Source organism: Mastacembelus armatus, chromosome 20 (assembly GCF_900324485.2).
Source record: "Mastacembelus armatus chromosome 20, fMasArm1.2, whole genome shotgun sequence".
NCBI classification, from domain to species: domain Eukaryota; kingdom Metazoa; phylum Chordata; class Actinopteri; order Synbranchiformes; family Mastacembelidae; genus Mastacembelus; species Mastacembelus armatus.
Window position 1 is genome coordinate 11,978,618 of NC_046652.1, and position 27,391 is coordinate 12,006,008.

General features: G+C 39.6%; 1 protein-coding gene across 3 annotated transcripts in view; it reads right to left on the reverse strand.

The window, feature by feature from the left end:
* LOC113121524 (cadherin-7) overlaps window positions 1-27,391 on the reverse strand; it is a 95,877-nt gene that overhangs the window by 21,152 nt on the left and 47,334 nt on the right. For 2 of the 3 annotated variants that reach the window (XM_026292100.1, XM_026292101.1), the window contains exons 3-8: window positions 27,067-27,186; window positions 12,233-12,400; window positions 10,205-10,392; window positions 4,875-5,128; window positions 3,609-3,745; window positions 1,738-1,859 (exon numbers count right to left, since the gene is read on the reverse strand). In XM_026292100.1, the coding sequence (XP_026147885.1) occupies window positions 1,738-1,859; window positions 3,609-3,745; window positions 4,875-5,128; window positions 10,205-10,392; window positions 12,233-12,400; window positions 27,067-27,186 (989 nt within the window). Of the gene's footprint in view, window positions 1-1,737; window positions 1,860-3,608; window positions 3,746-4,874; window positions 5,129-10,204; window positions 10,393-12,203; window positions 12,401-27,066; window positions 27,187-27,391 lie in introns of all 3 variants that reach the window. The other variant, XM_026292102.1, reaches the window with a different exon arrangement.

The window sequence follows — 27,391 nt, forward strand, 5'->3', positions numbered from 1 at the left end:
ACACACACACACAGAGACTGTTTTCTATGTTGGGAGTGTCTTGACTATTAGCATAGTAAAAGTAGCTCCTAGCTACAGCATATTGTTTTATAACTGCTATACTTTATGTCTATACAGGCAGAATTTAAATGCAGCACGTCTTCTCACTGGAGGTACAGGGACAACAGAAGTTCCTCACTCTACAGCGGAGTAGCTCCTAGCTACATCTACAAGGGACCTTACAGCTCAGCTATCATTGGCATTGAGTAAGCAATCTGTCTGACTTCAGCCACATAATTACAGATTTGCTGTACCTTTTCCTGCTGATGATGCCGTCATGGGCCATGGCTATTGCTGTGTCCCGAGGGCTGGTTTGATTGTTAGGGAATGACTTTGCTTCAGTATTGTCATAGTCTCTGCACTACAATTTATCAGGTGCTGGTGGGGAGAAATGTGAAAATTATCTGTTGAATTTGAAAGTCAGGACATATTGATGTTTGATAGAGAGTTGCTAAAGTTGCTCTAAATTTGATGTCACTGAGCAGTAACAACCATTTAAGAATAAATGGTTGGATCATTAACCAAAAATAGAAATTCAGTTGAGGTAGAATGATGACAGCTAATTTAGTGGCAATGTTTCTTCCAATAAATACTCTGTAAGGCTGAAATATGATTAATCAAATTTAAATTTAGCAATATCCTAAAACACCTCAAGGTATATTGAATTCCATATTAAAAAAAAAAAGACTGTAGACTTATCTTGTGATTTTTACAAACAAAACAAGAGAAAAATAAAAATGTAGCAGAAAAACCCCCACAAAAACCCTGAAAATTCAGATTACATGTAAGGCTCTGTAACCTCATTGCAAAAAGACTTACACTGTGGCCAAGCGTCATACACACAGGGAAAAAAAAAAGCACACATGAAATATAGGCTCTCATTTCTGCAAATGAAATCATTTGCTATTTTTGTTCACTCTCCCATGAGCACAGTGACAAACAACTCAGAAATATGAATGCAAATAACATATTTAAAAGGGCCTAATAGCCATTTCCAATACAATACATCATTCTGATCAATTGTACTTATTCAGGTTTACACGCCTCCTTTACCCTTCACGTCTGATTGTATTTTCCAAATGCCAAGAGCAGATGAATCGCTGCCACAGACACACAAGGCATTTAGCAACAATGAGGCCAAATGCTAAACACAGGGAAAATAAGATGCATAGCTTCTCCGTTGTTGCCCTCCTTCTTTTCCTGGACCCAATCTTTAAGCCCTGAAATCTTCCTGGTTTTCTTTACATGATATCGTGATGCATTTTCTGCCCCACTGCCCTCCGTGGTGATCATCTAATTACACAGGGCTTCAGAACAGACAGACGAACTGCGGCAGAACAGCCTCCATCCCAGCATGAGATATCGCATTACAACATAATATTATTGTGGATGAAGACCACAGGCAGAGTAAAGCACTCTCATTAATTTAGCTGACTTTGACAGTATGGAATGAAAGTAACATCTCTAATGAACAATAACACCTACAATATGTGATATTAAATCTTAAGAATGTGTCTCATACTAATGATGCTATCTCCCTGAAATGACCCCACTGTAGACTTGTTTTGAGGAATAAGAAAGAGTTTTAATGGCATTGAGACTCAGCGGGCTGTCTTTCTGAGTCAAACTTCAAGCAAGTATTGAATGAGAAAATAAAAGGAAAGCTGTAGCTACAGCAGAGATATTTCTGGGTCTTACCTGTCCTGGTATGGCATTTTCACAGAGGAGAGTTTCATAGTCTATAGCAAAGACTGGGGCATTATCATTTATGTCCAGCACTGTGATGAGAGCGCTGCCTTTACCAATTTGGGTTGGGTCCTCTGAAAAAGAAAGAAGAGAGTTCCCTGATTAGGACACAGAATGCAGCAAAGTTTCATTTAAGCATTTTAATTGTGCCTTAACTTTGTCGTTGGCAAAATGATAGAATATTGATCTTTTTGATGTGTTTTAATTAATCATAAAGCTGCATAAATCATATGCAGTGCGTTTCCAACAGCTGGCATCCTTATCCGCTCTGCTGTGGATCAGCCAAAGTGATTACGCTCGATGCGGGCTCCTCGTTGGGGAAGTGTACGTGTGCGAATGAGCCATTTTGCACAGTGGGCTTCACGCTTCTGTCTGCCTGACACATACTGATGGTTAAATGGCTACGTCTGAGTGCAAGATGATGATTTAGTCTGGCGTCGTCGCCATGCTGGCCAGAGATGATGTGCTGACATTCGGCCCAGTTGATTTGATGGTGATAAAAAGGACGCACAGTGCCTCAGGCCACAGACTTGTTGTCACTGACGTGGTCTGGGCAGAGCGGTTGAAATGTGAGTGACTGCAGCTGAAATGCACAACATCCTTCACCCCAAGAGGGCCTGCACCCTCTTCAGTTACAAAGAAGCCATTTACTATAATACTGTCATATGGCGTACAGAGCAGTGGGTTTTGTTGCCAGTCTGAGAACTCAGGTTCTCAACTGAAAACAGTGTCACTACGTGTCAGAAGCCAGGAGGGACTGCAGTGACATTTCATATGACTATTATTATGTACAGCCTTCTCTTTGTTGCTATATCAGGCAAGTGCTCACACTTGGGATTCAACCAAAGACTGTGTGTCTGTGTGCTGTTAGATGTAAATAAAAACACATCTTTCAAGCAAAGACTGAAAATAAAAGGGTTTGAAAAAATTCAATACCCTTTTTTACACAGTGATCAGTCTGAGAATGTGAAAGCAGAGGAAGTGCCAGGCTGACAGGCTAGTTGTCTTTTTTAACTTATACTGATGTGACACAGCTGTCTGGAGCACTCAGCAGATCGTGTGCCAGCATCTTGTCCCCATGGCTCAGGAAGACATGGAGGTCAAAAAGGGGCTGCCCTGTGCATGAATTAACATCACCCGACAGCCCAACAACAATCCTGACAATTGTTTTGTCCACAGCACAGAATACAGTGGCACATTAAAAACTGAATAATAGGACAGAAAGGCTCTAATGTTCCATATTCTTTCTCACAGTGACATACAACTACAGTGACCTACAGTTTTATAAGATGAAATAACAACTTTTGCAATATTATTTTATCAGCAGAACCTACTTAACTAATTAAGTTACATCCATTGGGCTGCTGACCTGTCCAGAGTCAGCAGTCATGTATGTACCACCCAAAGAGAGCTGGGATAGGCTCCAGCAGATCCTTGTGACCCTAAGGAGGACTAAGTGGGTATAAATAATGGATGGATGATCATCCATAAACTGATCTATTTTGTGATTGTTAAATTTGAATTATTGACTAGTGCTGATAAGCTGTAGAAGCTGCAGAATCTATTTCTTCATGGACCCCAGTCTGTTGAGGCCAGTGTAGTCTTCTTTGCTTTCTTTCCTTCTGCTGGGGCAGCATCGTCAGAGCCAGTGACACCAGAAAACTGAAGTAATCTATCTGTCTGCCTGCTTTTCTATCTTTCAGCCTGTCTGCCATAGACCTCTGAACTGTGTCTGAACAATTACTGCTTGGCAAAGAAGTTAGTAAATGTTCATTTCTGACTGGTATAGGAGATTGGACAATATCTGCTGTAATAAGACTTACGGCTCTCAATGGCGAAGATGGTCAGGTTATGAACTGAGTTAGCTTCTCGGTCCAGAGGCTTGGCTGTACTGATGACCCCACTTAGAGCGTCGACATTGAAGAAGCGCTCCAAGTCTGTGTTTCTATCAATAGAATACCTGGAAACAAACACATAACCAATAGACTTTTAAAAGCTGCTTTTTTATAGTGTTGACATTTTAATTAATTTTTCTACTTGTATGTTTTACTACCACAACATTCATGCTTTGATATCTGTGATTTTTTTAGCTTTAATTATTTATCAAAAACTGTTTTCACACTTTGTATAATGTAATTTTAAAAATTTTTTTTCAGTGCCCAAAAAGTAAAGATAATAGTTCAAATATTCCCTTAAATTCGAAATGCAGCATAAACTTGGAACTTTATAGCACACTGAAACAAAACCCTATTAAATTCTAATATAATTGAGGGCTGTCTACTTGTCCCTCAGCATACAACACTGTTTCAATACACAGCAACTCATATTTCTAGAGAAAATTACAACTTCAATTAGCCTACATCCAAAGGGTATTATTGCAATGTAATTTGACTCTTGTGGCTGCATTAGTTCCACAATAATTTTAATTTCAGTAGATGTAGTGAAATATATTGCAGACAGTGATATCAGTCACAGGAGCAAAAAAGAGGCAATTTACAGCTACAATGGTGCAGTAATTTGATTTTCTGATTAAGATTACTAACAATCCTAACAGGCCAAGCATGAATACCATACAATATTCATTCAATTAATGCAAAATAGTTGGGGATCTCAAGAGTAACACTGGCCAGATTGGAACACAAGTGCTTGTTTTGAGTCATATATGCCACGGCACAAGTGTTGAGCCTTGACCCTCCTGCAGGAATGCCCTTCTCTTGTTCAAGATGGCATTTCACTTTTGCAAATGCTGCACTCCTTGCCCCCCTCCCACCATCTGGCTCTATCTTTGTGACAGCCACACAGGGACTTTCTCAAGGGTCTACAGTTTGTAGATAATGTGGAGTAGCTGAATGGATTAACCCATTAGTCTTCATTATCTCGTTTGGGGCCTTTATGAGGCTCCTTTGTGGATCTCAGAGTATATCTAAACAAATAGCTCTGGAAAGTTTAATAACTGGCTGAATGAAAGTGAATTCTGACCGCAAGAGTTATATAAGGAGAGATTTTTCTCTCATCAAAGTGGCTGATAGAACAAAAAGACATATAGTTTGTAGCATCTTGTAGTAGCAGTTGAGGAAAATAATTAGTACCTGATGGCACTGTTGGTGGTGTCTGGGTCATGGGCAGAGACTCTTCCGATTGAGGTGCCCACACTGGCGTCCTCTGAAACAACCATCTTGCCAAGTGGTGAGGAAAAGACAGGTGGCTCATTCACGTCTTCCACCGTCACCTTGACTGATGTTATGTCGCTAAATGGACCCATGCTCAAGAAGTTGGAGTCAATGTTCCTGTTTGTAGCTTCAATTCTCAGAGAAAAGCTGCTCTTTGTTTCAAAGTCGAGAGGCTGGAGGAGACACGCAGGAAAAATATACAACACATGTGAGAGATCCTCATTTTTCTTGTCAAAAAAAGCAAGTTCGACTGTGTGCTGGGAAAAATCTTCAGTTTTTTTGTTGAAAATGTAAAGAATATATATTCATGGCAACTCCACATTTTCAGTCAGTCAAGGGTAAAGTAACAGTCTACATATGCATCTAAATCTGTAAATCACCCATACAATACTGGCGTATTGATCCCAATTAAGGTTGTGGACTCTAAAGACCCATTACAGTTTAACACGCAGTCAGACTTAAACAAAGTCACTTGCTGATGAATTATATCTACTTTGTGCTGTGAAAGCAATCAAATTGATTTAAGAAAGGCACACAACATGGTAAAAAGCATTGTGAAATAAATGCTGCTTTTGTCGACTCCCCATTGCAACATATAATATACGTCAGGAGAACATTGATTTGGCACTTTCACTGTCGGTGACACTCTCCAGTGTGGTAATTGTCTGAGTTTGGTGCAAAACAAACAAAGGATCAAATTGGCCCATCTGACAAGAATTGCTAGTACCCAACAATGGGTCTCTCTCCTCTACAAAAGGGTTGGAGCAATGAACTGTCACATCCATGTGGCCTGAGGAGACCATTTCTCAAATCCTCTGAAAGTCTAAAATGTGAAGGATGAAATGTGAGCTCTGGTGCATACAAAACTGAGGCAAGAATGTGCAACAAATTTCCTATACAAATGAATACATTACACATTTAATTTGAGAACTTTACTGTAGCTAGATGTCAATGATAACATCTTTCCTTGGTGAAAGGAGTGTCAAAATGTCTGTGGTTTCTCCATCAGTCCCTTCAGTAAACTGTCTGTTTGTTTATGGGAGAGTTTAAGTCCAGAGCTGTTGTGGTAGCAAATCTTCATTAGGATGTTTACTTTGATCAAAGGAGCTGGATTTATTGACTGTCATTAGTGATTATCACTTAATCTAAGGATGCAGAAAGAGAGAAAGCGAAACAGTGAAAATCAGTTGTCCTAAAATCCACCAGTAAGGAAGTATTTGCTTCACATGGTCCTTACAGAGCACACTGGATTCAGAAACACATGTGAAATAGTATCAGCCTTTTTTCTGATTATTCAAATCAACAGCAAAATGCACCATTTCCTATGTGATGCTACAATTTTGTGCCAATGTACTCTTCAGTACACCAGAGTACCAAATAGGTAATTCTGAAATTTCTTAAGTTAAGCTAAATGCTTCATGATATCCTGGTGTCACAAGATTTTGGTTCTTCATCTGTTCTGTATCTGTTCCCTCCAGTATTTCATCTATCTATAATCTAAAATACTTCTCCTAATCAAGGTTTATGGGGGATTCTGGAACCAATCCCAGGTGACCCGCGCAAGAAGTGGGTTACACCCTGGACAGTTTTCCAGTCTATCACAGGTCTTACACATAGGGGCAGACAGATGATCACATCTATTTAAAGTCACCAACTAATCTAACCTGCATGTCTTTGGACTGAGGGAACCCAGAGTACCTGGTGAAAACCCACGCTGACATTCTCCACACAGAAATGCCCCTGGTTAAACAGGATTTGAACCCATAACCTTCCTGCTGTGAGGAGACAATAATAAACACCGCCCTCCATTCACCATGTAATTCTGTAAATGGCTGCACCCTGCTTCCTCGCATTAACCCCTACAATCAAACACCATAACACATAATGTGCTCTGGTAATATACCTGTGCCATGGAGTGTTACAATCACCCTCCTCACAAGATGGCAAACTGTAGAGACCCACTGAATGTAAATACAGTCAGAGATACAATACACTGCTCCCTTCAGCTGATCTCTGCTGAGCTTGAGAAGATGTTTGATCAGACAACTCCTGCCTGGAAGAATGTTCAGGGGCTTCTTCAAATACAACAATGTGAAAGATGAGTGGTGGATTATTCAAACTGTGGTTGCAGAAAGCAAATGGAATGGGGAATTCTTTTATGACTGTCTCACAGAGTGTATTATAGATGAACTGGCAGCAAAGAGAACTTACAGGGCTAAATATTCCTTTTCCCTCACCATCTGCATTGATCGGCACCTACAGGAACACGTGTGAAAAACAGAAGGCAGCTGTATAGCTCTCACATCAATCGCAGAGTCACATCTCTGGGGAGCACTATGGCAAGAACATTCACAAATGCAATTTCTCTCACTCCAAGACCAACAAATCATTTAAGCAGCTGGTAAAAACTCAGCTCCACACAGGATAGACAGTGGCATCTTCAGGAGAATCTCTGCAGCTATTGTGGACAGCCTCTCTTCCTCCGGTCCTGTGTTGCACACCCAACACATCTTACCTGGTTAATTGCAGATTGTGGTTATAAAGCCTGTGGCTTGTGGGGCTATGAGTCAAACTCATTCCTATTCCAGCTGGTGCCAGTTAACTTGATGGGCAGTTGCTTGAGAGAACCACCTACCTGATGGGTTCCTAGAAGGGAGTCTTCATGAAAACCTAACCTTTAGTATGTTTAATTCGCCACAGGTTACTCTCATTCTGGACTCCATGTAATCCTCACATGGAGGAGATCACACCAAACATATGGGTCTGGAGATTGCACTGTGTTGAGGTCTGTCTCTGAGCATCTCAACCACTCCCAGAATTTTTCTGCTCTATCTGTATATGGACATCAAAGAGGTGTTCAGGATGGCATATGCCACCTTTTTTTCTACACACAGCCCATATGACTACTGAGCTGTTAACAAATGCTTCTGTTTCTAATAGGTGGGGGGGGTGTCTATACTCCACGTGTGAGTCACAGACATGCTTCACAGAGCAGTAGGTGATTGAGTCCCTTGTGGCTGAGACTGACCATCATCCTCCATTTGGTACAAGACTGAACAACATCACTGTGAAGACCAGGTCCTCACTTCCTTTAATCCCTTTTATTCTTGCAGACACCATTTGAAAACCATCTGTTTGTGAAGATAGAGATGAGTGTATTTTATGTTACTTCTCTGCATTTTGTGATTTCTGCAGCTGTATCCAGGTGGAAACATTTTTGGATTGACTGTTTCATTCACCTCCTAGCAGGTCACTTCATGTAGTCTCCTAGCAGAGATTGAGATTGCACAGAGCTGAAGAGGCGATTCACATCAGCCCCAATCTTGATCATCGTGGACCTGTCAGTTTACCACTGAAGTATGTGCTTCTAACAGCACAAACAGCGAAACTGACACCTGGTCCCATATCTAACCTGTTCATGGAGCCACCTGGTGCATGTGGGAAAATCCTTCCACCCACTTAAGAGAACCAGGCAGTTTTGAGACCCTCTGAACAAGAGGTAAAGAACTGTGATCCTTGTCATTTTCCTTCCTATCATTTGTTTGTACAACTTCATTTGCAGATCCAGTTCTCCAGTGGGTCAGAAATATGTGGAATGCCATCCAGGGGATACTCAAACACTTTGTATGATGTGATGTTTTTATTATATATTTATTTATTTTATGTGTTTTGGGAGACTGACAACCCAGGACCATGCTCTCAGTACAAAATGTCACACCAGCATTTGACAGAATTCTTCAGTGTCTTTTCAGTCTCACACAGCACCTGGTCACATTCATTACTGGAATGCCTCTCTCGAATGGTAATTCTTGAGTTATCCTCAAGGTGGTAGACCATGTTTCTTAAGCAACTTACATTATTCCTCTGCCCAAGTTACTTTCAACCAAGGAGACCACAGAATTATTACTGTACAATGTTTCACATTCATGAGCTTCCAAGGGATGTAGTTTCTGACAAGGGTCCACAACTCCCCTCTCTGTCTTGGAATGAGTTTTGCAGAATTGAGGAGCCACAGTCAACCTTTCTTCTGCATTCCACCCATAATTCAGTGGTCAGACCAAGTACATCGGTCTGCAGTTAGAAACAGCATTATGCTGCCTCTTCATTGAAGAGCATATAATTCCTTACCTTGTTCCACCTCTTTCATCCTTTAAAATGTTCTTATGTTTCCAGTCTATGCTCCTGTGAAAGATAAAAGAAGCCCTTCTGTGTTGGCATGGATCTGCTGATGCAGACCTGGGTTATTCTGCTTGAGACTCTGGTGCTCTATTATGTTCCAGGTAAGAAGAGATGACTATCAACAAGGGATCTTCTTCTAAGGCCCAATTCCACAAAATTAACCAGTTCATGGGACCCCTTTTTGTCTCCACTGTTATTAATCTGGTGGCTGTGCAACTCTGTCTTCCCACGAACATGAGGATTCATCCCACATAAAGTAGGTAGCGTGGGATGTGGGATTCATTCCACATCAAGCCCGCCAATTCCAGTGTGTTACATTAATTTTTATTTATTTACATTATCCATGGAATGGCGGCCATGCCATCCTGTGGGTGGCCAATCCCGTCAGACCTTGGAAGTTAAGCATGGCCAGGCCTGATTAGTAAATGAATGGGATACCGCCTTGGAAGGCCACGGGCCTCTAGACTCAGCCACTGAGGTTGCACAAGCCAGTGCAATCTTCGTGTCAGTCCCAAGCCCAAGTAAATGAGAGGGTTGCATCAGGAAGGGCATCCGGTGTAAAGCCTGTGCCAAATCAATCATGCTGATCAATTCATTCACTGTGGTGACTCCTAATGGGAGCAGCCGATATAAAAAAAAAAAAAACACTATCCATGGAACCTGGCTCCAAGCCCTACTTAGGATGTCAAAGATATATAGTTTCATTTTAACAAATTTCCAGTAGTTTTTAGGAAAATATACTCATAGAGAGGTAAATAATATTTTGGGGACTATTTTCAATTGTGCATTAATTTGTGACTATAGTTTTCAGCAGCAGCACCCATATTCATCAGAATAAGGGCATGTGTGCTAAGGTTGCAACTAATTAATACCTTTTTTATAGTTAGGTTACATCAGAAGCTCTACGGCAGTAAGGACTGTGCTTAGTATTTCACTACAAAAGTCACAGACAAGATATACCACCATAGTCCCTATTGCTAATTTCACTGGAAAGAATTTCCAAGAATTAATTTCTTGTGATCGAATCTTTCTTATGATAGAAAAAAAAGAATCTGCCGTTGATGCTGTACCTTTAGCAGGCTAATGACCCCGTCTTGTGTCTCCTCGTCTGTTGTTATGTTGAACATGCCTGGTCCGTCTCCATCCATGATCCTGTAGTCCATCTCTGCATTAGAACCTATATCAGCATCAGCTGCTTTGATTCTGGCCACCACAGACTGCACTGGCAGTGACTCCAGCACTGTGTACTGGTAGCTCTCTGGAAAGGGATGCACAGGAGAGGATGCTTGTAATGGATGCAATTATTTCAGTACCATCATCTTTAAGTAGCTCAGTTTTTGTTACCCCTTCAGCTGTGATTCAATGATATGACCCCTCAGTATATTCACGTTACATAACATAGCATTAGTGCCGTATATGAAACAAAGGAAATTTCATACTGCAGCTTAAACAGTGGAGAGGGCAATGGTAAAGCAAAATATGACATTAAGAAAGCAAAAACTAGTTTTACATTTCATAAGAAATGTAAAACATAAGAACATATTTAGCAAAACATAAAACTTCCTAAATGATGCCTGAATGTATGTAAGCATTATCCCTTCAACCAAAAAAGTGAAAGCAAGAAAAAAAAAAGAAGAATCATACTTAGATCCCTATGGTACTTTTCAAGGGATGAAATGTCCACTCAAAAATTCTATTACACTGAAACTCTCCATTTTGCTCCCTAAGCTTTTGTTTGACCCTTCAGATTTAAAGTACTCTTATAAGAATAAAGACGGGAATCATATTCATAATCATAATCTCCCCAATCACCATGGTAGAGCTCATTACCAGACCTTTCTGTGTTCCTCACAGTGTCTCCCTCAGCCACCGTCTAAATGCTAATCTGCCTGACATTGTTTGCCGCCATGTAATCTTTATAATGGCTTTTTAATTTGCCGTGGAATAGCAGCTCTTTAAAAGACCAAAAAATTGCTTTCATCCCTCCGTTTTGCCGTTGCACCTAACTCTTTTTTTGCCTCCTCCAGCTTGCCCCCTCATGCAGCTAACCTTGCCGTCCCCTGTTTATTCCTAGAACACACTGTAGCTCCTGGACTCTATCAGCTGTGATGCTTTATGAGGGGCTGTCATTTCTGACCCATGAACCTGTGAGCATGATAGCAGGAGCAAAGCCCTGAACTCTTCCAAAGTCTCTTATTTCCCAGCATGACAGTACTGGGCTAAACTGCATTGATGACTTGTTGTGCAAACTTAAAACCTTCTTTCCCCCAGGGGCCAGCAAATTGACTCATGGCTTCATGGCAGTCCAGTGGTGAGTGCACCAGCCAGACTGTGGTTGGGCTATCAGTGGTAAACCGATTGCTGGCGCTTCGGATTATCATGAGAAGCACTGCATGCCTTTGAATCCTAAAGCCCGGCCTGGAACCCATTAGCAGCCCATGAAATAAGCTGACAACAAAAAAAATGGAGGCTGATTGATCCTGGTTTCCAACACTGCAGCAGGCCCCAGCTTTGATGAAGAGTAAAGCAGGGAGGTGCACACCTTGCAAGAAGGGTGTTTTTTTAATTTGGCCCTAAAAGTCCAAATGTTTCCTGAAAATATGAATGCAGGAACATTACAAAGATGGAAACAAAGGAACAGGGATATAACCATGGTTAACATAACCTTAGAAAACTAGTGAGATGAAGTTTAAAGGTGAGGATTTAATGAGTGTGTTTTGCTTCCACGATTATTTTGTAACTACTTTCTTTTCAACTTTATTCTACTAGGCATTATGGAAAAATAAGTCTGCAATGTTGGTTTTCCACTGAAGTGTGATACACACATTTCTTTTCAAGGGTGGAGTATAACCTTTTCGTACCAGTACATTCAATGCATACAGCTTCATTTGGTTCTCTGAGTTTAAGTGTTTTTTCTCAGCAATAATACATTTTTAAAGGTACAGTCAGTTGGAGCAGAAAATACTACAAATGATGCAAAAAAGTTTGCAGTTTTACTCTGATTATTACAATAAATGAAAAAATGTTGAGTATCTGGCATATAATGTACACGACAAGATTAAATGACACTTTAGGGACAATAAGGAACAGAGTCTTACTGTGAGTAAACCGAGGTGGGTTGTCGTTGACATCAGTGAGTGTGACAGTGACGGAGGTGGTGCCGGAGAGGCCGCCCATCTGGCCGACCATGTCTTTGGCCTGGATGACTAGCACATACTGGTCCCTTGTCTCCCGGTCCATGTTGGGCAGAGCTGTTCTGATGATACCTGAAGAGAGAGGTTGAAAAAGCTTTTTTTCAGCTATAGCCTTTTCAGATGACAGATGAGCTTAAGTACTTCAAACACCACCTGTCAGTGTCCAAATTTAATATACTTTTTAAATAGATGTTATTTAATACTAAATATAACAAAAAATAGCCTATAATAATGTTCTCAGAAATAAGAACTGACAGTATTTAAACTGATGAAGTATGCAGTACTACTATTTGCACTGATGCTCAACCATTCAAGTATTTCTATTGTGTATCCATTACTTTTACCTATATATTTTTAGCTATTTATTACACACTATTACTACAGTACATTTTGGTTAACTATTTTTATATCTTTAACTTATTTTATCTACTAGCTTACTTTCTCTTATTATCAGTACTTTCCACTATAGTAGGTATAGTACTATAGTAGGTATAGGTCCCATGACCAGTTATCCATTACTTTTAATTTTTCAGCTGTTTATCATCAATGTCTCTGAGTGCTTAGGGAATTTATCCATTTATTTCTATCAATTTATTTTAACTGTTACACTTAGCTAACAGTTTTAATCATTTATTTGTTACTTTAAACTACCAAGCAAAAGTGACTATAAGACATCGCACTTCTACAAAACAAGCTGGCAAGTAGACCACTCGAGTACATGCTCTGTTCATGTAAAAAGTAGATTGTCTAAAACTACACTAAAACAAACAAACAAACAAAAGAACTATTCATACCATCCTTCAAGTGGAAATCACAAGGATACATAACCTGAGGTTAATGGGGAAGTCCAAAATAGCCCGTAGCTTGTTTACACAAGCACATGAATATTAACTGCGTGCTGTCAAATATGCTGTCACTCCAGATAATTTAGTAATCTGACAAATGATGAGGTTAAAATGCTGTCAGAAAAGTGAACACAGGCAAGGGCACACTTTAGCCACCAGGGAAGGCATTATCTGTCTGTCCCCCTGTCATGATTGATCTTAATCAGAAAAATAACAGAGATGTGACAACACTGATATTAAATGACTTTATCTGTAGTTATGTTTGCTCCTGAGTTGCTGCAATGACAGTTAATGTTGTCAAATTTTGGTACACATGCATGAAATGCTAAAAGGCATGCAGAGAAATCTTTTCACTAAATGACATTTTGCTAATCTCAACATTATCTCTTGACTACAAAGATGATAGTTTCAGAAAAATTACCACTACACATTGAAATGCAAAGAAAAGTGTCCTAATCCTTCAAAAGCAATCACTGTTTCTTTCAAAGTTAATGACTCACCACACAATGTGTTTCATTCATTAAATGGTGCTTATTAAAGATTCCTACAGAACATGGAAGGTTACTCATTAAGAACCTCACAAAGCAGTTTCCGAATAAATGAATAATTTTTAGTTGTTTTATCGCTTTCAGAGCCTGACGAAGCAGATCTTGCTCAGAGTTTGCACCTGAAGAATTTCCTTCCTAGTCCTTTAAATTACACAGAAACTTCACATGTAATTGAGGTCCACTCTCTGGAGGAAGAAAAAAAAAATACTAGTTATTTGTTCATTTTATGTACCGCAGAATTCCCAGTCAGCTGTCAGCTGTGCCCTTGATGAGGACTGTGTTGTTTTTAGATTTGGAACTAGCATTAACGTGTGCAGATTATAGTGATTTGAAGAAACTAATGTAGATTTATACCTGTTTTTGAGTCAAAGCTGATTATTATTAGAGAATATGACTATATAACATGTGGAGGGTGTAGCATGATGAATTGCAGTCATTTGATTTACTTTGAGCTACAACTTTACTGTTTTGCTAGAGTCTCATTAACCTGGTTTCTAGCCAAAGCAGCTGTGTTCAGTAAAATAGCTCTGATCAAGCCATTGTAGGATTCCAGCCCAGCACAACACAGCAGCCAGATAATGCTATACTTAGCCGGAGAACATAGTAGAGCATTTAGGTGCTGAAAGAATCAGATATTTCCTTCAGGTGTTCGTACATTCCAGAAACAGAGAAGTGTGAATATTGCCACCAGAAACAAAGTCAAAATGAATGCTTCTGTTGTGACATAGCTGCTGCTTGCCAATTTGTAATAATATACATGATAATATTCCATTGTTGTGTACAGTTATTTGTGCTGCCACCTGGAAAAAAAAATCACTAATGCTGTTTCATACTGTATACTCTATACTGTTTTCATATGGAAGCATAAGTAAATACTTTAGTGATCCCTGATGGTTCCAGCAGGTGCTCTGCCAGCACATTTACTGGTAGTAGTTCTTAATGTTACTTCAATTGGCATTACCTGTGCCCAGTGGCATCATGTATACTAATGTCTGAGTGCTCCTGCCATGGGTTTGTGATTGCAAACTCATGCCCTGCCTGTGTGTCTGTATAGTTTTGCATTGTGTTCTATGAGTTTCTCTCTCTGTTGCAGGCATCCTAGAATAACCGCATGTTTGCTGTGAGCTGTCATGGGTTGCTTCTTATTTCTTATGTTTTATTTCTTTTCTGTCAAGTTGTTCTGTTCTCTTTTAAATAGCATTAAATTCAGTGTATTTCAGTGCTTAATATACAGATTTATTTCATATTCATATATTATATCTATGCAGGACATATATAGATATTTTCAGGACAAGTGAGACAGACATATAATTTGGCAAAGCACACACACACACACACACACACTTAACTCTGTAGTGAAATCTGGAGTGAAATCTGCAGTCACAATCAGACTTGTCGGGCTATGGCAAATGATCATGTATGGTTTTTTATGCTCAAATAGTTACTTCCAGTTCATGTTTTTCACACATGTTCTCTCTGTCACAGACAGAATTTCAATTAAGCTCAAGCCAAGAACAAAGGAAGGACAAAGAAATCAAGAAAAATGGGTCAAAAGAGCCTGAGAGAAAAATGAAGATGCCTTTTGAATATTGACTGCAGCTGTACTTGAATAAACAATTTTAAAGAGTTTAATTTTCTCTCCGCCTTCCTTTATTAATGTCATTACAGTCCCTCCAGCTGAAAACTGTTATTGGCTGCTCTAACTAAATGGCTCAGTTAGCTAAATTATAGTGAGCTGTCCACTTCTTTTCTCCAAAGTCCCTGCCAGTGGGCCTACATTGGGATGACAGTGGTCAATAAAGCAATAATCTTTTACTGTTGCTCTACAAAACATGCCATTTCAGTCCTGCATCAAATAATGAACAGTGGGACGTTGTCATACAGCACTGAGGAAAAATACGCCTGCCCTTTTCTCTTTTGGTAAAGACTCAACAAGCCTCAAAGTCAAACCATGCCATCTGTTTCTTTTTTTTTAAGCCTAATGCTTTTATATTGAGAATTTAGACATCTATTTCTGCGTGTGGATGTTCACCCATCTGCTCTATTTATTCCTTACATCCTTCCATCCATTCATCACTTCGCAGTTGCTTCTTCCACAGTATAACCTCGTAGCCAATTAAAGAACACCACCTCTGCTCTGGTGCCTGCTACAGTGACACCTGTGAACCTTGTTTACTGAGTTGCATCAGAAATGTTACTTCAAGTCTTCAATCCAGTAAGCCTTCTTTAATACTACTGAGACACAAACAAAACAAAACTTTGCTGTTCTCTACTAGCTACAACACCACCACAGGGACCAAACATGCATATCCAGACTTGAAAGAGGCATTTTTAAACATTCAAGAGAAGTAAAGCTGTGGAGGAAGCTGAATAATGGATGGATTATAACAGCTGCAACGGATGGCTTCTAAAAGGTGAAGTAAAAAGATGTTAAGTTTGTGCAGCCAGAAGTGAGACAAATGAATGGTTTTTCTAAACCATAGATAGGCTTCACACACAATTGATATACTTATTTAATATCAGCTTTGTGTGCTGGAGCCTGAGAGATATTGGCTGTGGTTAATGATGCCATGAATCCTGATTCCAGCAGGCTAAAAAAAACAGCAACATGTTTCTCCTCCCGCCTGGCCAGAAGCACACATACTTCTCACTGAGCGACACTGCTAATCCACACGGCAGTGTTGCGAGGCTGTTGTTTGTCTGCTGGGTGCCAGCCCCCTCACACTCTATCTCTGTTACCCCGTGCAGCGCTGGTGTCATTCCTGGGGAGAGGTGATGATTAAAATCCTTCTGTCGCTATTACGGCACGGCCTCGCATTGCGCCGTGACTCCTTGCCTCCGGTGCAAGCCAGACGCATTGTAGCTGTGCATTTATCTAGCTGTCTCCACACTACTGGCGGCAGACGGGTGGGCCACACTCCCTGCTAAAACCCAGATACTTGACATTTGTCTTGGGAAGAGAAAATAAAAGTGCAGACTTTAGAGGAACCCTCTGGCTCTGCGGCTATGAGAGGTACTGATGAAGGTGATGAACACTTAAACATGAAGGGTGTAGTATGTGATTGGCTGAACCCTCAGGCAATCCACTTACATGGAATAGATCTCATAACATGAAGCAGGCCATACAAACAGGGAATAAAAACTCAGGTCAGGTTGTTTATTAGTGTGTGACTTTCAAACAGCATGCACTATACCTAGCAAAACATGATGCTACAGCACAAAGTATTTCTCCAGCATTAAAAGAAAATAAGATACTTTCATTTCTAAATTAAGGTGAAAAGAATTCGTATCCATCTGTATCTGAGTGTGTGTTCGTGAATAGAATTAAAACAATGCACTTCCTTCTCTCTATATTACCTGCCCGAACAGGAGTAGACAGCCAGATTTATAGCTAGCCTTAAGCTGTAATGTTCTCAATTTAGTGCAGTTGCCACAACAACAATGTGATACAGAGCCACAACAATACATACTTTTTAAAGATGAAGATAAAGAAAAGGCCATGGTAATATCTTAAACATGGTTGATCATAAGAAACCCATCTACTCCTGACCTCAGCATCAAAATTGCACACGTTTAGGCTGTTTATATTACATATTTTTGAATATTTTCAGTTTAATTAGATTCTCTGGATGAGGAGATAAACGTGAGTTCGTCCAGGCTTCTATGGCCTAAGTGTCTGTCATATTTAGTTGTCATATTTGTGTCGTTTTAAGAGGCAAGCTGTGTCATATTTTAAATTCCCTCTTCAGAATGTAATTAATCCTCTCATTCAGACACCTGGCATTTCCTACTAACGAAATTTTGCTCTTGTTATTCCAGTGATTGTGGCTGGTGAGCATGTATGCATGCTTGGCAGTGTTAATATGTGTGGATAATTGTCTGTAAAGGACTTGCTATATCGCCAAGGTATATGCAGGTGGAGGCAGCTGTTCAAACCTCTTTGAGCCTATTATCAATTAGAACACTGTCCTTAAAAGGCAGTACTATATCAGCTTCACCTTCAAACTAAAATACAAGGTGTCCATCAATATACTGTATAGTAGAAAATACTGTCTTGACTGAGCATCTTGAGGTGTTGCAAACTATGTATTTTGGCAAAAATTATGCATTAGTTCGAAGATATTGGAGCTATTCAGGATTAAGTTCTTTTCCCAAGGGCACCTTCTAGATTCAATTTGGGATTAAGAACCGGAGTAAAGAGACTTGTTAGGCGAAAGAGACTCAGGATGCTTCCCACCTAACACCAGGTCATGCACATCCTCCTCCCCTCTGACCATTAGCCCTCTCCCACTTAATCGCTAGTGCAATGTTGCAGTGTGGAGCTTAAAGTGCATTTCAGCCCCAGCACTTCGTCAAAGTCACCCTCTGCTATGGCCCAAGTGTGTGCTGCAAATGGGACTAATTAGTAACTTGCAAAGAGGGAAGCACAGTACTCATCCCACAACACTCAATCGTGCTGTCTAAAAGCTAGTGCCTCTCCCCAGGAATGTTTTGCCTAAATCACATGCTACTGACAATATGATAAAAACAGTTAACAATTTAATATAGTGCCACTGAAAGCAACTCTCTCTCTACACACACACACACACACACACACACACACACACACACACACACACACGTATATATATATATATATATATATATATATATACGTGTGTGTGTGTGTGTGTGAATATTCTTATTGGGTACAGCTTTAAATTTAATTACTTGGCAAGTAATATACAATGGAATGCGAAAAGGAAAAACTTTTGCATTTACATTTTTGGAAAGTGACACTAAAGCATAATCTCTGTTGTTGTAATCAACATCTATTAAATTCTTAAGTGCTGGAAAATCAAATAGCAGAAATGGTTTTGAATGCAAATACATATCAACATCTACATGTAAGTTAACTGTCCCTCCTAAGATGTAAATATACCATACTACATGACTTTAGCACACTGACAACTCCATACAAAAAATAGGATGCAGGCAGACTTCTCTGCAACATGCCTCTTTCAGCCTACTGAATTTTTCCTAGTAAGTACAGTGTACAGATGGCATGCAGCAGAAGTGATCAACGATACAACATAGGCAATCCCTACAGTAAGCAATAATAACGCAGTAAAGTTTTTTGTTTGTTATGTTTTTGTTTGAATATCACCCTTGGGATTTATGGAATCCACTTAGCTTAATGAAATCAATTGAGGCTGTGGTACTTTGAGCTCTGATCACTGAACTGAATGAGTCTAACAAAAACATGATATAAGAGTTTTATGTCAGCAGACAGGCTAATTGGACATCATCTCCAAGTTCTTCATGACGAAACTAAATTGGTGGGTCATCAAAATCCAAATAAATACTTTTTAAGTGAAATACGTTAATGGCAGGTTTATAAAAGGTGCTACGGTCTCAAAAGCTGATGATACAACAGGATCAACAGGAAACCAGCAGAGCATTTTTAGTGTCATAAATTTGTATTTTCACAATGTAGTTCTTCTTGAAAGGTAACTAAATAAAGGTGTAGAACCAAGTGACCACCTCTTAATAACATTTCTCTTAATTACAGTTGTGTTTCATACTTCTTCAGAGAAGAACATAAAGGGAAAAAATGAAAAAAAAAGAAAAAATTCTATAAAACTAAGGAAACTTTTACATATTAATAGTGTCAAAACCCTGTGGGATGCCCTTCACAACGCAAGGCGCTGTTCTATAATCTGCCTTTTTACCGTAGGTTCTTATAAAGGTTACCCATGTCAAACAAGAAAACATGTCTTCATGCTTCCCTGCATCAAGTCTCACACTGAGTCACACCTCTCTGACATCCATCTATGCTATTACTGTCTGACACCAATATTAAATCTCATAACCATGAGATCAAGTTGCCTTCTATGTGGATGGAAACAGAGCCAAGTACAATCAATTGTGGTAAGGTAGAGAAGGGCAGCAGAGGAGGAGGAACTGGCAGGGGGCCAAGGGCTATATCTGCATTTAGGTGTGTGTCGGGGGTTGTTTGACAGGTTAATAAACTAGTCATTGTCCTACAGAAAGAGTACCAATGTGGCATTTATCTGTAGGCTTATTAGTCTCACACTTAAAACTGAAGAAACCTTACACACTTGTATAGTATTTAAAGATCACTGAGCAGTCTCCTTTTTGAAAACTGGCTTTCATTTTCTCATTTAAATAAACATCAGGAGCAATTAGTGGTTCAGTGTTGTGCTCAGACACCTCAAAGTGAGGACAAAGGAGACCAGAAATCAACCTACCTATTGAAAGTAAACCCAGTCTACCACCTAATTGTGAAGACCCACTTAGCTATGAGTTGTGAAATTCAAGCTCATTTGTGCTCTAAACTTATGCAAATATGAGCTAAATTGCAAGGTGTTTAAGCAGTGCTTTGCTGAAAAACTAACAAAGAAGCAATGCAGAGGTGGACCAGTAAGTTTATTGTGGATACATGACTGTGGTGGAGATGATCTGTGTTGAACTTTTGGGAATGCCTCTTTTCTAAGCCTCTGTGCCCTCGAGGATTACAGGTATAAACTAAAATGAAGTTTTGGTAAAGTTAAAGGTTACTAGGCAGCCTACACATCATGTGGCATTCAGCAGCTGTAGACCCAGACACTTCTTTTAAGCATTGCTGGAGACCAAACCAAAGCTGGTTTGTTTTTTTAACTAAAAGCTTATAATTAAAAATACAGCACACTCAGTGCTACCTGTCCAGCACCAAACAACTTACCATCTATTGCAGGAGCCCTTTTTCTTCTCTCTGAAGATAATTCTTTATTCTCTGGCTGCACAGTATGTTTGGGATTGTTGTGTCTGCAGAATAAATTTAAGACTGATCAGACACCTACTTAATGGTACTGTGATGAACAAAAATAGGATAAAACGGTTAAATGCTGTGAAGATAAAAGTCGATTGTTTGGCAGTATAGCTGCAGGCGACCTGACCCTCTGGAAAACCCAGAGGAATTTGTGTCAGGGGTCCAGCATCTGGGTGGCAGTGACAGAGAGCACAGGGAGATTTCCTGGTCAACTTGACCAGGGATAATGTAGCAGCAGGATAAGTTGACAGACCTCTCCGGAACATTGCATCAAATACGATTTTTAGTCTCGCCTCTGTGCCAAAAAAGATGTCATTACATCTCTTGAAGACACACATAGCAGCCATGTTGCATGGCAACATGTGCACATGCTTGTCTGCCAATATTGCTATAATCAAGCCAGAAGGTGTCAATTTGTACTACCTATCCAGGTGTGTTACTCAGCGGCACTGCACATGCCCAGACCCACAAGGCTGGGCTGTGTTTCCACACCCAATAAATCCCTTTCTATTGAGCCATTTGAGTTTTGCACTTATTGTTTTAATACATTTATAATAAAATAATCATGAATTTCCCCTTTTGGATGAAAAAAGTGTCTTATCTTATCTTATCTTATCTTATCTTATCTTATCTTATCTTAAGCAATCATCTAACAGTGTACACAGAGTGAGAAGCGACATAATGTAGAGTGATTCTGTACTGGCAGCATAAATGGATAGGAGATCATGGTCTATTGAAATATCTATCCCTGATTAATGTTAATAATCAAAGTTTCAAAACATGCTCATGCCTATACTCTGACAGTGTACGTGCAGTGAACCCCTGTTTGAAATGAAAGACACAAACTAAGATGTCATTATACTATGTGAGTTATTCCTATATGGGAAATTTCCAACTAGAAATAGAATTTCATAAGGCAGCACAAATCAACAGTACAGTCAAAACCTAGCCTACACTTAAAAACTCAGTATTCAGATAGGCTGCTTGTTTTAAATGCAAATGTTTGGTCAGTGCCTAATACACACCTACATGACAATACTACTATTTAAAACTAAAAAGCAAATATGTAATATGATCTATGGTTACTAAGGCAAGAAGCTACATTTGTACACAATTACATTAACTGGCAGCAACATCATAGTAGTTAAACTATTTTTACAAAGCAGAATCGGAAGCAGTGGTGAGCTGTTCAAGATATACTCTACATCCAGCGGAAATCATGGAAATGTTTACAAATTTTCTTGCAGTTCGGTAAAAGAAGCATTTGTAAAACAATTATTAAACTGGATATTGCCCAATAGCCATTGGAACCTATAAATTTGGGTTAACCTCTTCAAATGTCCTGATTTCCGCAAAGGAAGATGTAATCTTTGACTAATGCTTCATTAGTTGAAGGTCAAAGGGAACGTGAAAAACAATAAATAAATAAATTCTGTGATGCTTCACAACTAATTTTGATGCTCACATCTTTTCCTCCTCAAACACCACATCCATGATGCCAATACAGCATGAGGCTATTTCCTTTCCTGTATTTCATTTTTCTTAAATGCTACAGTTTATTCTAGGGTTTACTGAATGTTTAAAGTGAAACTGACAGGTCACTGTGGAGTTTTTGTCATCGAGTATCCCTCTTATTTCTGTGTCTGCCTGAGTGTGAAAAATAAACGAGATAAATCTCTGCATTGCAGTGGCTTTCAGCCGTTCATGAATTAGAACTACATTCATAAAACCCCACCAGCCTAATATTATGAGATGGCCAATATTTTTGTTTTCTTGTGAAAATGCTTTGCATGAAATATCTGAGCCTAGGCAGGGCAGTGGCTAATGAGCCCAGCTATGGAGATGTAGCAATGGCTGCCATCACACTTCTCAAGAATAAAAAGTCAAGAAACTATATTGCATCTTGACTTACAGGTTATTTTGTTTCTTTTCTGTTTCGCTATCAGTGTTTTTTTTACCATTACCTTTCCTGCACCTACAGCTAATAGCTGACTGATACTTTGTTTTTCACTCTGCTTTAATTTGTTCATAGTAAGTGTCAATATTGTTTTCATGTTCAGCATTATAGCATTGTGTCAGCTGTGTTTTTCAATAGGATCGCAGTTTAAGACACACTAGGTTGAGATGGACAGTTTTGCAGTCGAGCTGCTGTATAGTGTTTGACTGTCCTGTTACTCCTCTTTTCTGTTCTCAATTTTGGCACTGATCACTGGGGAAGCTCATTTACACATTGATGGTGGTCAGTGCACTCACTATTACTGCTGTTTGTTTTTTTCCTTCACTTTACTCTGGTGATTGTTCATTCACAGGCTGTCTCCATCTCCCACACAGTGCTATGCAATTCTTTCAAGGTACAGCGGCCAGCAAGCACTTTCAAACACCTCTCATGGGGATTGAGGTAAGGGATGGGTTTTTTTTTATTTTTTATTTTTTTATGGAAGCCCAACTTGAGGTCAGATTTTTTTATGGTAAATGCTTAATAGACACCAAAACACAGCACACTGGCTTGTAATACTTACAGATAGGACCGTACAACTCTGGAAAGTTAGAATTGTGGCAGCTGTTTTATCTTTGGTCCTGATGATCATGAACAGTATTGTATATATGTTGCATTCACATTACATCACTTACATGTCCAGCAGGTGCATATTCAAACATCTAGATCACCATTAGCAATTATCGTTAACTCGCACTCTTTTTACTCAATTTATTCAATTACATTGCAGCAAAAATCAATAAAGTTTGGTATTAAGTGGGATCCTAAATTCTGCTTTGGAGTCACATTTATTTAGGCTCAACTAAAGCGGCCCAGCTATATTTAGCTTGCATCCAGCAGGATTTCATAAAGCATGTGAAACTTCATTGGCCCTCCACCAGCTGCAGTAATTTTCTTCTCATAGATTCTGATAGCACTCACTAAAGTCTGCAGTTGGTCACTAAGCATCCCTTCATCTGATGGGAAAACGCTAGTTCCCACTATCCTGCAGTCCCTGAACATTAGCTCATTCCTATCAGTCACAAGTTGCAAGTTTCACTTCACTATATAAAAGAGGAGGGTATGTGAATGTTTCACTGTTGAAGCTCCGCAATACATACAACACTAAATAAGCACTGCAGTTCATACAACAAAAAAAAATGAATGCATCACATAATGCTGTTTTAACATTAAATTAACACATCCCTGTCCAAGGCCCTGCAATTCAAAAACAGTCAGTGAATGCATCACTGGAGACCAAGGCTGCAATTTGTGCAACACTAAGGGATCACATCACTGGCCAAGGCAATGCAGTCAGTAAAATCAGCAACTGAACACATCATTGCACTAAGTGCAAGAGTTCATACAAAAGTAGATTGAATAAATGACTTTTTCAGGTAATTCAATTTTAATAAGTGAACACATTAGTGTTTGAAGGCTGCAATCACAACAGTAAGTGAACAAATTACTGGTTAAAACAAATCTAGTGTTAACCAACTCTCATAAAGAGAATTCAGTTCATGCAACAGTATATGAATTCAACACTGGTCAGGGTAATGCAGTTTACACTCAGTTCATGATTGCATTATTTTTTAGATGCTTAATCACACACACCTTTTACTGTAAATGAAGGTGTCAAATTTCTAACACTGTACAACTGTACTGGCATTCTTAGGGAAAGCATCTCATTCATGCAGCCCCACGCTCAGCTGCGACACTGATTCCTTCACCGTGTGCTTGTTAGAGCTGTTACTGTACTTTCATTCAACTAGCCACATAAGCACAGCACATAAGTTTAATAGTGGAGCAGCCTATTATTTAGGACAGCGCTATCGGATTATGATTGATTCTGCGGCTTCAATCTTATAATATGCTTTCAGCAAAGAAGTAATTTCCTGTGATCACAGCCATGCCTGCACTGGCACTGAGTCACTAGTGAACAGCTCAGCACTTCATTCATTCACTAACAACGGCAAATAATTTCATTTCATTTCAGACATTTCAACTTGGACTTTTACTGAATTTACTGAATCTTTTATTTCCTTATACTCAACTCATCATTTAGTTCCATGATTTTCTTTGGGAAGATAGGTCTCTTCATCCTATATGGTAAATCCTTGAAATCCTACCACTGCTCTTTTATTTTCCTGTATCTAACTACTTATTTAATTATATATAAAAAGTGATTTTAAAATGCTCCTTCAGGTTTGGAGCTGCACTGCAGAAATTTCTCTTAGGTCCATGAGACATGCGCAGAGCTCATTTACGAGCCCTTTACATGACTTTAGTCTCTTTAATGTCTTTCCTCACTGAGTCCTCTGGCTCTAACATTCGTTGTATGCTAACATTTATCTCTCTCCTGTAGCCTTCAGGCTGTAACCATCGAGTGCCTTTCTGTTCTGGTTTAAGTCTTCATTGTAGGCTAGTATGTATCTCTTTCTTATGGCCTTTACTGTGGCCTTCAACAGCCTCAAACTTTCATTGCAAGATAGCATCTATGTCTTTCTTGTGGCTTTTGACGGCCTCTAGCCTTCTTCACACCCAACACTTACTGAATTTCCCCCCCTTTGACCTTCAAGGACCCTTTAGCTTTTGACGCACGTAAACTTTCCTCCAGCTTTCAATGTCCCTCCAGTCTACCTCACATGCTATCATAGCTTTGTCTCTGTTCCACTGGCCTCAAATAGCCCTCCAGCCATCAAAGCATCGCTTTTCTCTAGTTTATACCCCTAGCCTTTATCACAGGATAACATCAAAGTCACTTCTCTGGCTCTGATGCACATTAATGTTCATGTTTCTCCTCCAGCCTACAATGGCTTTTGATGCACATTAACTTTCATGGCCCTTGTCTGGCCTTTGGTGACCTTTGATACACACTAACATTCATGGCTTTCTTCTGGCCTTCGACGTCCAACCTTCAGTACACAGTTACGTCTCTGCTGCTGCTGCTGTTCATCTTTATCCCAAGTTAAACTCTAGATCCGTCTGCTTCTTATGAGCCATTCCATATTGGTGAAATACTCCTTATTGCTCATAACGCCTCTCAGAGTTTAATGACCCTCAACATGCTAAGAATGAGTTGATTTATTTTAGGGAAATATGTCCTCTATCCTATCTTCATATGGACCTACATCTAAAGAAAATCTTATGAGTATACAATTATATGGAGTATAATTGATTAACAAAAAAATAGCGTTAGTGTTGCTTATTGTCATCTTCTGCTATTCGGCTGATTCTTGCTTGGTTCTTGACGCTTGTTCCTGAGTGGATAAATGTCGGCTGTATACTCCTGATCTGTTTCTCTCTGTCACTTCTGTTTCCTCAAGCTGTCAAATCTCTCTCCACCTTCAATTCTGATGGAACCATATCTGTCCAGTGACCCTTCTGTCCATATTCCATAAGCCAGTCAATCACTGACTGCTGTTCTATAAACATCCTTGCTATTCTGACAGGTTGTCTTTTGGACCTGTGATTGAACTCACTTCCTCCCCATCACCACCATTCTGCTATGATGTCCATGATCAATGTCTAAGACTTCCATCAGCCACCTGCTACCTCTGTTCCACCACCAACAGCATCTGGACTCTGTGAAATCTATGCTATTGCTTATCTTCATATAGGACTATGCCCAATGCTTCCAATCAATGGAGTCTAATTGCCAAAAACAAGGGATCCCACAAGGGATATGACAGCATATCGTGGCCTAATGGATAGCGCGTCAGATTTGTAATCCAAAAGTCTCAGGACCGTGAATAGCCAACGCTCTGTCCACCATCAATACCACAACTGAGGTGAGACCCTTGAGCAAGGCACTGGACCCCCAGTTGCTCCCCGGGCACCACAGCGATGGCTGCCCACTGCTCCGGGTGTGTGTTCATGCTGTGTGTGTGCACTTTGGGATGGGTTAAATGCAGAGCACAAATTGCGAGTATGAGTCACCGTACTTGGCTACACAAGTCATTTCACTTTAAACATCATTTGGGACTGAAAACAACCATTTCTGCTACATTGGCTACTAGCACTGCACACCTGAATCTCCAACCACACTTGTATTGTGAGTAATGCAGGTGGCAGGATAAAAATATTAAAATAAAAAAAGAAGACATCTTTGGTTCTGCCTCATCAGTACTAAATGGGAAAGTTCCAGTTTAAGTATTTCTCAAAAACTATAATTTTTAATATTAAAAAATGACCAAATTAAAAATGAATCTGCTGAATCAAGGCTGTGTGCTTTGGTTTGATTACATTTGATAGTAGCTTGTCAACACAAACGTGCAGCCTCAAAACTCTCAAGTAAAGTTCTGTTTTAAATGTAGCTAACCTCTCATTGGTGCATGTAAGAAATTATTTTTTTTTCCATGTGAGTCTGTGTAGTGAGAGTAGCACAGGGAAAAAAAAAAAACACCAATCTTTGATGTGAAATAATCAAAACAGTCCTAACAGGAGGAAAATTACGTGGTCGCATAGGACATCATCACTCACAGTTTCTAAGTGACTGAGAAAATATGTTTCCAGACCATTAAATCATAACCACTTGGTCTGACAGATGTTTTACCTACCTGTCTTGGGCTCAACTGAGAAGTATGGCTGTCCATGAATGATGCTGTAGACCACCCTGGCACTGTTCCCATATGTTGGGTCATCTGCATCTGTGGCTGCCACTTGGACTACCATGGTTCCTGTGGGTAGACAGCCCTTCATTAGTTTCTATGACTAATTAGGAAATAGTCGTCATGTCACCTGAGCGTGAGACCAATTCTGATTGAAAGGAAAGAAAAAGGAGAAAGCAATGGAATGTAACATCTGAGGCAATAAATAATCTCATTAGTCATTTGTTCCTATATTCCTTTGCAAGGACTGATGTTTACTTTAGGGTTCTAATCG